Raw genomic sequence first — 11,376 nt, 5'->3', positions numbered from 1 at the left:
GCATGCTTCTTTATTTTATAAAGTGATGAGGGACAAAATCATTTCCCCAGCCTAAATGACCCCTATGATATGCTACTGATGCTTTGCAAAGGGATCATGCTATCAGACCTCTCTTGTGGAATTACGTATGTGCGTCGTTGACCTATATATTACATGAACCGACATTCTTGCAGTCTTAACACCGTTGAGTAACATAGACCCAGACATTAACCTACATTCTAGACCCCCAGTCAACACACAAAAAAACCCCAGTTTACATTTGACAGGAAATTATTCATATCCTTTCTCGTATCAGTGAAACAACAGAATCACAATTCCTGATGTTATCACAAGGGAAAATCATGAAAGTTTAATTTTCTTCACTAAGACGCGCAGCATACAAGTAAATAACACATGACAAGCTGATGATAACTGATGACACACTGACATTTTTTAATTAAAATCCACGCATTCTTTCATATTAGCCCTTTCTCGCTTTAGACCCAATCGCACGTTACAAAACTCAGAGATTCGTGTTTTGTAATGCGCCTCAGCGGCCAATAGGCGAGCTCGCTAATGCTCACGTGATGATATTTTTACGTAACACTCGGACAAAACGACTGTATGTTGAGGAGCGCGAGTCACTACGTTCTCTTGTACTGTGAACTGTAAGAATGCTTTGACCATTTTTACTTATTATTTTTGTCAAATTAGTGGCGTATCTGTGAATGTCGCTCGCAAGCATGTCGTTGCGAAGACTAGACCAAGAATATGCTTTGGAGGAAAGGGGAAGGTTTTTTATATCATCTGAAACAGAAGGCGACTGGGACGAGGATAGTCATGTTGATCACCGTCAACTTGTTTTATTCAAAGCCGATGCTTTAGCTTCGGAAAATCGTCTCAAAGAGGCTGTCGATATGTTTTCCATGGCTCTCCGATATGGCCCTGTCCGGCCAGACCAGCTGAGCAGTTTAGTTGGATGCGTTCTGCGCAACTTCAAGAAGAAATCAGAAGAGTCGACTGCAAAAAGTGAGCCGAACTGGACACAGGATTGTGAATTTGACTGTCCTGGTTGTCATAGTTTCATAGCCGATCCCGTGACGGTGCCATGTGGACATACGTACTGCAGGAGATGTTTACAACATAGCACTTTTTCTAAATGTAAACTGTGCTGTGAAGACATTGGGAGGAGGCCCGGGGAACCCCGATTGAATGTGATCTTATGTGGACTTTTAGAGAAGTGGTTCCCAGAAGACGTCAAAAGAATTAAATGTATAGGGGAAGCTGAAAGCCTATTGAAGAGTAAACAGTACGACGATGCTATTGCACTAACGAGTCAGTTATTAGAAGCTGGTAAGTTCAGATCCTTCCTTGTTTCTAAATAGATTTACTAATGCCAGGGGCAAGGTTACTAGATCACAACACCGTCGCCACATCTTATATTATTTTATTAAAAGGGTGCGAGGTTAAAAGAGTTCAACTGATCAACATTTGGATTGACATCCGTAACTTATTTGCCCCGCCTTCCACGATCATGTAACTGGTGAGTGTCTGTATTACAAAACGTTGCTGGCATGCGCATGCGCACTCGGCACGCGTTGTGTAAGGCAGGTCGTGACACAGTGTTTTGTAATCTGACGCAAACTGAGTTTTATAATACCAACTAGATCAGTATGTAATATACACAATGTTTTAGGTGTTTATTTAAGAGGGGGATGCCAATGGGTTGTCTAATGTCTTGTCTTGTAGCCTAAATGCAAAAAAAGGGTAAGCAACGGCTGCATTATCTATCTATCTATCTATCTATCTATCTATCTATCTATCTATCTATCTTTGTCATAATAGGGATAAATAGTCATTTATATCGAATTTATTTTATTCAAAAATTTCAATAAGACCCAATGGAAACTTGCATACAATAAAGTATTGCATTTAAGTCTCAGTGTCCCATCCAGACTTCCTATTCCATCTGACCACTACAGGTCAGTCTGTGGTCATTTTATTACTTTAGGGTTATTACAGTGTGTTTACTAGCCTATATTTGCAGCGGTGGGTGTCACTCATGGGGCCACTAAAACTGGCGGCCCCCGATATATAAAACACAGTCCCAAATCAGTGGGAAAGGATTGAATCTTAAGTATGACACATTTATAATGTGTTTTTTATTTGCATTGTTGAATCCTGAAAATCTACCACCATATCATCTTTGTTTATTGACAGACAGGAAATATCTGATAATGTTGGTTACATAATGGGTACACAACATTCCAGTCGTTCTGCACAAAAATGACGACACTTCTTCTTTGATAATCCTTTGCCACATTGTGTTAGGGATACGTATCTTGATAAAAGTGTTGGTTCCAGATCCGTAACGTCACTGTACATGTTACAGAGACAGCGTAATCAGAGTGCGGCAGTCGCATCTCTTCTGTCACGTCCTCATTTGCCCTTGTGAAAAAATGGCAGTGCTGCAGTGTCACATCCTCTCTCCTGTTCTTCTTGTGGCATTTCAATGCACTCCTTTTTATCTATGAAATCAGGAGTATTATGATTATTGTCAATAATGCCTGTTTGACTGACTTAAAGCTTGGCTTTTGAGATTTGTCATGGTCTCTGATTCTTTCTCTTTCTCTTTCTCTCAGACTCTAGTAATGTGTGGGTACAGGTGTGCCATGCCGAGGCTCAAAGAGGAATGAAGCAGTACCGTAAAGCTTTGGAAAACTGGGAGTCCTGCCTGATTGCTTCCCCATCCCCAGAGGTACGTTTGTGGATTTTCCTAATGCGTACTGCCTGCAACTGCTACAGATGGCTAATTCATTTCAAAGTACATCAGGATGCTTTTACAAATGTTATAGTAGCTGGATTGTTGCTTTAAAAACAGCTGGCAAACTCGAGTTTACAATTTACCAAGTATCAATATACAGCCATAATTCAAAGGATCAGTGCATTATGTTCAAGGCTCAAGTTTGCTTTCAAAGCTTTATTTTACTTTGAGGCTTTTGTTTTAGAAAAAATTGTCAGTTGCAATAATGGCTTGAAGCTATAATGCTAATGTTATAATGTAACTCTATAACACATTCATTCATATTTACACTTTTGCTAGAAAACAGTGACATTAAAATGCAAAACTGACTTGTTTATAATATTTATACCATTTTAACCAATGCTTTCAAGACTATAAGTTATTCTCACATTTCAACAAAGACTCATCAAGCTATATTACCCAGATAGAGAATTTTACCATGTTGACATATTTAATTAGCAGATTTCACAACAAAACAACAATTCTAATTATGTCACAGAGAAGGACCATCCTTCTTGACCATAAAGGAGTTTGAATGTTTTACATTGCTATTCATTTGAATTTCAGCACCGCCGCATATGACCTACATCAGTTTCTACTACAATTATTGTGGTGTTGTGTTGATATTGGAAAACCCTGTGAGGGGATGTAGTTGTGTTAAGCACAGGATTAAGGTATACAGGATGTTTGCCAAGCTGACAAGTGAGATAAGGAGATACAGACGGGTAGGGATAAGGCAGAGATGTGGGCCACTCGAGTGTGTATTTATATTGTTGTGAGTCACAGAGTGTCTAGCTGTGTTATTAGCGTTCATTCATAACATGACAAGACTCTCAGCCCCATTCTAGTCAGATTAACCCAAACAGCATCTGCACTACTGGAAGCTGAACTCACTCTGACCTGTCCCTCTCTTGCAGGGATATTTCCGGAAAGCAAAACTTCTCCAAGAGATGGGTCATGTGGATGAATCCCTGCAAGTCTTCCTTCAGTGTTTGGCATTGGATGAAAACTTCCATCAGGCCAAACAAGAGGTGGAAATGGTGAGATTAATTTATCTGTTTTTGTACATAGTTGGAATTATAATAAAAATTGGGCTTCAGTTTGTTACCAACCTGTATTTCAGTATCGATACTAAATTGATATTTTTTTGCCAACAAATAAACATCCTCAAGTGACTGATTAAACAAATAAATAAAAGTATAACAGAGCAAACCCCAGGTATATTATAAATAATAATAATATAGTAATATTAGTATATCATAATATAACTATACTAATTATATAATTATACAAATAATTATATTGTATTATGTTGCGTATATATAATATACCATTATATTTGATTATATTTAGATCATATTATTATATGTTTGCTTGTCTGATGGAAGTTACAGAATGGCTAACATTGCTTACAGCATCATTAAGCAGTCTGTATAACATGTTTTGCTACTTTGCTGTGGTCAAGGCCATCTAATATGGGAGCATGTTGGTTTATCAGCTTAACAGTGACTCTGCATTTTATATAAAGCCATTTTTTGGCACATTAAAAATGGTCTCATGATAGCAGTGATTCAGATTGATTCACTGGAAATGTTTTGTGTTCAAGATACAGTTCTAGTTATTTGTGTCCTGAAAGCTCAATTTATTGTAATGTGCTGTGGCCAAACTGATGTTTCATATCAGTGCTGGACCATAATTAAATTATGTAAGTCTCTCTTAAAAAGTTTTTAATAATTATTACTATTAATTGAAGCTATGTGACTTTCTGCCTAAGCAAACAGAAAGACGAGGAAAGTGCGCTCTGAGTGTTGCATAATCTGTGTATCTTTCAGAGTATGTGTGTGTGTGTGTACAGAAGGGCTTAAAACACATTCTCTTATGCAATTAAGTGCTTTTCCTTTGGCCTAAATTAGGACTGAGAACAATCGTAAAGGGAAAATCATGATCTCTAAATTACATTTACTAAGATTAGTGTCTTAAATAACAGTTCTGAGGCATAAACATCGCATCTTATTCTTGTGATACATTTTTTCTGAATTTGTTAGCAAGATTATTTCAAACTCATATGAAAGAGAACACTGCAAGATTAGTTGTGTACAGCACGCACTACTGTTCAAAAGATTTGTGTTGGTAGGATTTCTAAAATGTTTTTGAAAGAAGTCTCTCATGTTATTCAAGGTGGTATTTATTCAAAAATACAGTAAAAACAGTAATGTGAAATATATAAATATAAATAGCTGCATTGTTGTTAAAATACCCTTTTGTTCTAAATTGATCTTTCTTCTTCATCTTCAGATCTTGCATGACCTGTTGGCTCCGGCCTGTGATAATGTCAAGGTTGGATTGAGAGAGACAACCCACAGCTCTTCCTTTCACTTGCGCAGTAAAACCCTGGTGTCTGATGACCAAAATCTAGACCAGTTGCAAGCCCAGCACCAGTCAGACACTCAGGCAGCATCTGCCCACCTTCCCTCTAAAACCTCAGAGGTATGCTGGTCACCTTTGCACCATGTACTTTAGAAACAAATCTCAGTTTGACAGCGACATTAGCAGCTCTTAATACTTTAACACCTAATTTCCTTGTCTGCAGAAACCAGGTCGATCTGAAAGTCTGGAACGCTCCGGCCTGAGCAGAGCTCACTCCCTTCGTGCTCACGGGATAAGGGGAGGTGTAGAGGAGGGGCTTAAAAGAGTTAGCTCCGCCCCCCAGTTGGGTGACCCAGAAAAAGGCACGCTGCTAAAGAGGAAGCTGTCTGTGTCTGAAGCAGGGCCTAGTGTGGCTTACAGCCATGGCAGTAAATATAAAAAGCAAGTTGGTAAGTCGTGATGCCAACACAAGGACATGTAAAACTGCACGTTGAAACATTTTCACACATGTTGAAAAGCCATGCAAGTACTGTATTGACTGTACATCTGATCATTTTTATGACAGGCAAAAGCTAAATTGTAGCTGGTGGTTTTCCAATGACCTCAGTAAATCCAAAACCAGCCTAATTATACAGGGCTTCCCTAGAATGATTAGTCGACTTAATTCAGGCAACCCACTGATTAGTTGATCTTTAAAAGATGTCGGTTTTCGAGTTTGCCTTATTTCCACTGGCACTGTGATCAGTATGCATTACTATTGTCGCTTGAAAATGTCTGCAGTTTGAGTTTGTCCTAAATAAAGCGGTGTCCTCATCTCTCTGCTCTTCAACCTTTCTCCTTCAGTGACTGCCAGTGCAGCTACTCCTGTGGTTACTGAGGAAACCAAGTCCTATCAAACCCTGCCAAAAGACCTGCTGGACCCAAATGATTTTGAGTGCTCTCTCTGTATGAGGTGAGGGAAGAGCGTGTTTTCAGAGTCAAGTCGACTAAAAGTCCAATGAAAAAGAAAAGGAGAAACTGAAAATAATCAGCAGACTGTTTCTCCCATATATACATTATAATGAATAATAAATGAAAAATATATATATTTTTTTTTTCTTTCTTAAAAAATTTACATTTCTTGCAGATTCTCAATATATTTTTAATGTATTTGATTTTTTTTATTTTAATTAAATTTTTTACACATTAATATTTCAATAAGCAAATTTGTTTCTGAAAAATATATATATATTTCACGTATTGCTTGCAGAATTCCCAATTATTTAAAATTTGATTCTTTAAAAAAAAAAAATATATATATATATATTATATGATGTTAAAATTTTACTTAAGGAATTTCTGCTAATTGGTTGCGAAAATCCCCAAATGTCACTGTTATTGGTATTGACTACTGCTAATTTGCTATTGTGATGACTGTGGTGCTGTCCATTGGTGATCGGACCTGAAATGAAGTGTAAACAGTGTCTTAGAAAAGCTTCTCTTGAATTACTTGAAAGAGTGCATGTAAAGAAGGCAAATTAATGTAGCCTGTATTGTTTCCCTGAGAAAACAAAAAAGCCTCAGAAGTCAGACATCTGTTCAACATCATAATGTTAGTGAGTTTCATTATGTGCCAATGAAAGTGTGCTTGCTTTCACCCTGTGTGAAATTATTATTATTATTATTTTTTTTTTGCACCTCACTAAAATTGAAAGTGTGAGTTACTGTTTAATATAACTCAACATCATCTCTTATCTCTTTTCTAGATTATTTTATCAACCCGTCACAACACCCTGTGGTCACACGTTCTGCAAAAACTGTCTGGAGCGCTGCCTAGACCACAATTCCCAGTGCCCTCTCTGCAAAGAAAGTCTGAAAGAGGTTTGTATCAACATCATAGACTGTGCATTTGGACAGCAAGCTACATTCAAGTCATTAAAATAGTGTTCAAGGGCTCAACAATAAGAATTTTTTTTTTTTTTAAACAAGATAAATTTTATTATAAAAATAAATTGTATTAATTAATAAAATAGTATTTCATTTAATTTATTTCAATGTATTTACGTTTTAGCAGCATAGTTTTATAAGTATGAAAAAAGTATTTACATTTTTCATAATACATATTGTCCAAATATTACTGATTTATTTATAATGTTAATTCTTACTTGACCTCAGCCTATTTGGTCGTCCTTATTGTTGTGCACTGACATAGTATTTTTTTAAGTAAACAACATCAAACTTTTTTTCTTTTACATATTATACACTGTTTCATATATTCAATTACATTTTAAACTATTTGGGTGTTAGTAATTGCTCCTAGTTTTTCTGTATTGCTCTTCCTCATCTCTCTCTTGCTGTTCTCTTCTTCCTCTTTTGTTTTTCATACAGTATCTTGCCTTTAGAAAGTACACAATCACACAAGTGCTGGATGACATTATTAAGCAGTATCTATCCAAGGAACATTCAGAGAGACTGAAACTGCATGCAGAGGAAACAAAAGAGCTCTCAGAGTAAGTTTGCACAGTTGCTTCATTTGTGGCTCATTCAATCAGATTCATCGTTTTGAGTGTTTTGTTTTGAAGCGTTACATAAATGTGAAGATGCTTTTCCACTGATGCCAGACACTAATTTATTATGCATAATCTTTTTTTGTTTGAATCCATCAAGTTGTAATTACAAAGAGAAAAATAATTAAATGAGATGAAGTACCTTTCAATTGTAAAGTTTTTAATTCGCCAAATTATATCAGATTGTGATTTGTATTGTTACCCTGGTATAAAATTACCCTATTAAACTTAATTTTCAATCAACAAATGTTTGTCAAACACAGTCTTACACACAGTCTTATCTAATCTAATATTATCTAATCTTCAAATCACACTCAATCTCTTCTCTGTTATTTGTCTTCCCTAGTTTAACAAAGAATGTGCCCATCTTCGTTTGTACCATGGCCTACCCCACTGTGCCTTGCCCTCTTCATGTGTTTGAGCCACGGTACCGTCTCATGATCCGACGCTGCATGGAAACTGGGACACGTCAGTTCGGCATGTGCATCAGTGACCCCCAGAAAGGGTAAGCGTGTGCTTATATGTGCTTGTATGTATTGGACTGTGAGGATTAAGTCTGTTGGATTACGTTGCTGATTTTTGTATTATGATATGTCAAGGTTTGTGGACTTCGGCTGCATGCTTCAAATCCGCAGCGTGCATTTCCTCCCAGACGGGCGCTCTGTAGTGGATACAATCGGAGGAAAGAGGTTTCGCGTCCTCTCACGCGGAATGAAAGATGGATACTGTATTGCCAACATTAAGTATCTGGAGGATATGAAGGTAGGCACTTCTGTGGATTTTTAGATGACTGTAATGTACAGGAATGCAGGATAAGACTTGTTTTATTTGGAAACTTTATTTCCATATCCAGTTAGCCAAAAGTTAAACTAAGCTTTAATCAAAGATATAGTGTTAAAGAAAGATTGTGAATTTATCAATTTTGTGTGTTGGCAGGTAAATGATGAGGAAGAATTGGAAAAGCTACAAGTGTTACATGATCATGTGTACGACCAGGCCCGTAAATGGTTCCAGAACCTGGAGAACCGCTTTCGGAACCAGATCCTGCAGCATTTTGGGCCAATGCCTGAGAGAGAGGCTGACATCCAGGTATTTCCCGCTTGCTTAATCTCTGCTACTGAAATAAGTCCTGCCCCCCTTCCTTTCTTTGCCCTACAGCAGGCTGGGCGGGAGGAAGTAGGTCAAAGTGCATTCAGGGTTTCGATTGCATAAGTGCATTTACATCATAAATGTGTCAGAAAGAACGGAAGTGAATTTGGCAGCTTTCGCAAACACAATGTTTTCAGAAGAGTAATGGCATGCTCTGAATAATAATGGCTTCATGAACATAGCCAGTCCTTATATGTCCTGTCCTTTGATATCTAAATAAAAATGAGATCTTTACAGATACTTAAGGGACTTTTATCAGCATTTAGTTTAGCTGGCCTTTCTCTTTTACAAAAGAAAGCATTATATTTATGGGGCACGAGTCAAATTGTCCTTGATCTTTTTTTAAATTAAAAAAGCTATGTACTATTTTCTATGTACTACAATTTTATCTAAAAATCATACTGACATTAAAAGTGCACCTCAGGAAGCATTATAAAATAATTATTGCAGTAAAAAAATAAAATTGCAGACTAAAACAAGCTATTAAAAATAGTTTTCGTTAATTGAAATAAAATAAAATTAAATACAATATAAATATTACATGAGAATCTTAACACAATGGAAATTAGAAATACTAGTTTAGGAAAATAAGTTGAAGTACTAAAATGACAAAAAAAAACAAAAAAAAAAATGAAATAGAAATAGAAATGTATCTAAAAAAAAAACTAATTAAAATGACACAAGTACATAAAATAAAACCTAAACTAGAAAAAAAAAATGAATTCAAAATATTAATAACTACAATAATAGTATACACAATTTGATGTAAAAAAAAAGAGGAAATGAGCATGTATAACTAGATATGCAATAACGGGTGATACATTTCCATTATCAACAGATAAAGATAAATGTAAATCGGCAAAGAACCGACATGGTAGGGATGTTGTACATCCATAGGACATGACCCCCTTATTGGACTTAAATCAGCAGCCTGATCTTAAGACACTAAACACACTTTCTTTGTATTCCAGGCCACACCTAATGGTCCAGCGTGCTGTTGGTGGCTGCTAGCTGTTCTTCCTGTTGATCCACGCTACCAGCTGTCTGTCCTCTCCATGACAACACTAAAAGAACGACTAGTTAAGATCCAACACATCCTCACCTACCTGCAGAACCTTCCCAGGGACTAGAGCTTCCACACAAACACACACAGAACTCCCTGTCACTCTGCTGGCCAACATGCAAACACTCAATGGTGCTGACTGACGAAGAACTAATGAGATTTCAAGGAGAGTCCACTGAAAACCGAGCACAGATTTACATTTGTGTGCTTAGATGTAATTCATGCAGAGAGTTAAAAGAACAAAGTGTTTATTGTTGTTTCATACCGATCTGTTAATCACCATCGATTTTCTTTGTGTTCAAGATGAGTGTTAGACGACATCCCATCCTGTAGTATTTATTGTTCAGCAGCCTGTCCGATTTCGTTTAGGAGAAACAATCTACTTAAAATTCTGTTTATGTCAGGTGCCCGTAGCCTCCATACAGTGCTTTCGGGGCAGAAATTTTGCTGGAGAGCATTCCAACATTTTCAACATGATCATGCTTTGTGTGTTGAGGTGGACAGGGAGCATCTGCAAAAAAAGGTGGACACCAAGATAGAAGGCAATTTTGAATATCTTTTCTTCACTTAAAACTCTGGAGAAACAAAAGCAGAAATACTGCTTCTGAGCATCCATCCGAGCTTTCTTTCTTGACCTGTTAAGCACGCACAAGAGGTTGTTGTCGCACAACTACGGAGTTGCCTAAGACAGAGAAAACTCTGAAGATGCACTTGTATTTATTTGTTATTTGCAGTACTGGGCGTTAATGAAGCTTGCACAGTCCCGTCCTGTCTCAAACTTTCAGCTCAGAGATGGGCACGATACTGTTAAGCGTAGGTTTATTTCATACTGAGGAAATAGTTAAGACTTCCAAATGTCTCAATAGTTTAGTTTCAGACGTATCATTCATTTTTGATGTGGGTTTGCTTTCAAAACAGCATGCCTCCATATTGCAAGTGTCTCTTTTGGGTACAAGCCGCACTCTGTCCGATGCTTTAAAGGTCATTTTTGAGAATGAGGTTGAGATATTTATACACAAACAAATCACAAAGGGAAACTTGCAATATTTTGACAGGTGAAAACAAACTTTATCATTATCTGCAACCAGCACCATACTGAAAGGAGACCCAGCAAGCATTCTGCATATTGACACTGATGAATGCTGACTCACTAGCTCATACCTGTGTGGTGCTTGTTGTGTGCAGACTAAACTAACTTTTGCCTTATAATACCTTGTTGCATTCTGCTACTATGGTATAATGCGTCCGCTTGGGTTTTTGCACTCCTGTTGCCGGAGAACTAATTCTGTGGTTTAATTTACTTCATTCGCCTCTTGGTCCTTTCAGTGTGTAAAATATGTCAAATAATGGCTGTTATATGTAAATCATTTTGTTTTAAAAAAATATTTTTTTTACAGCTATGCTCAAATATTTAAGTTGTCAATTTTCAAATAAAATGCACATCTTTTTCATTGTATCTTTGTTAGTTT

The 11,376-nt window shown here is 37.0% G+C and overlaps 1 protein-coding gene across 1 annotated transcript; it reads left to right on the top strand.

The window, feature by feature from the left end:
- Nucleotides 1-557: 557 nt before the first annotated feature.
- On the top strand, nucleotides 558-11,361 carry lonrf1 (LON peptidase N-terminal domain and ring finger 1). The gene is made up of 12 exons (XM_084390236.1): nucleotides 558-1,332; nucleotides 2,622-2,737; nucleotides 3,700-3,822; nucleotides 5,078-5,269; nucleotides 5,373-5,598; nucleotides 5,993-6,101; nucleotides 6,895-7,009; nucleotides 7,517-7,638; nucleotides 8,042-8,200; nucleotides 8,295-8,457; nucleotides 8,632-8,784; nucleotides 9,816-11,361. The coding sequence occupies exons 1-12, from the start codon at nucleotides 708-710 to the stop codon at nucleotides 9,972-9,974; spliced, it is 2,262 nt and encodes a 753-aa protein (XP_084246362.1). The 5' UTR covers nucleotides 558-707; the 3' UTR covers nucleotides 9,975-11,361.
- The last annotated feature ends 15 nt before the right edge of the window (nucleotides 11,362-11,376 follow it).

This window comes from Rutilus rutilus (genome assembly GCF_951802725.1).
Source record: "Rutilus rutilus genome assembly, chromosome: 19".
Taxonomy (NCBI): Eukaryota; Metazoa; Chordata; class Actinopteri; order Cypriniformes; family Leuciscidae; genus Rutilus; species Rutilus rutilus.
This window is presented reverse-complemented; position numbering and strand designations above follow the sequence as displayed.

What these genes read in the sequence shown, in the direction of transcription:
- lonrf1 (XM_084390236.1), top strand. Translation starts at nt 708, where the DNA reads ATGTCGCTCGCAAGCATGTCGTTGCGAAGACTAGACCAAGAATATGCT. An exon ending in TTCCCTCTAAAACCTCAGAG is followed by an intron (nt 5,270 to 5,372) that starts GTATGCTGGTCA and finishes CCTTGTCTGCAG; the next exon opens with AAACCAGGTCGATCTGAAAG. An exon ending in AGAGAGAGGCTGACATCCAG is followed by an intron (nt 8,785 to 9,815) that starts GTATTTCCCGCT and finishes TTTGTATTCCAG; the next exon opens with GCCACACCTAATGGTCCAGC.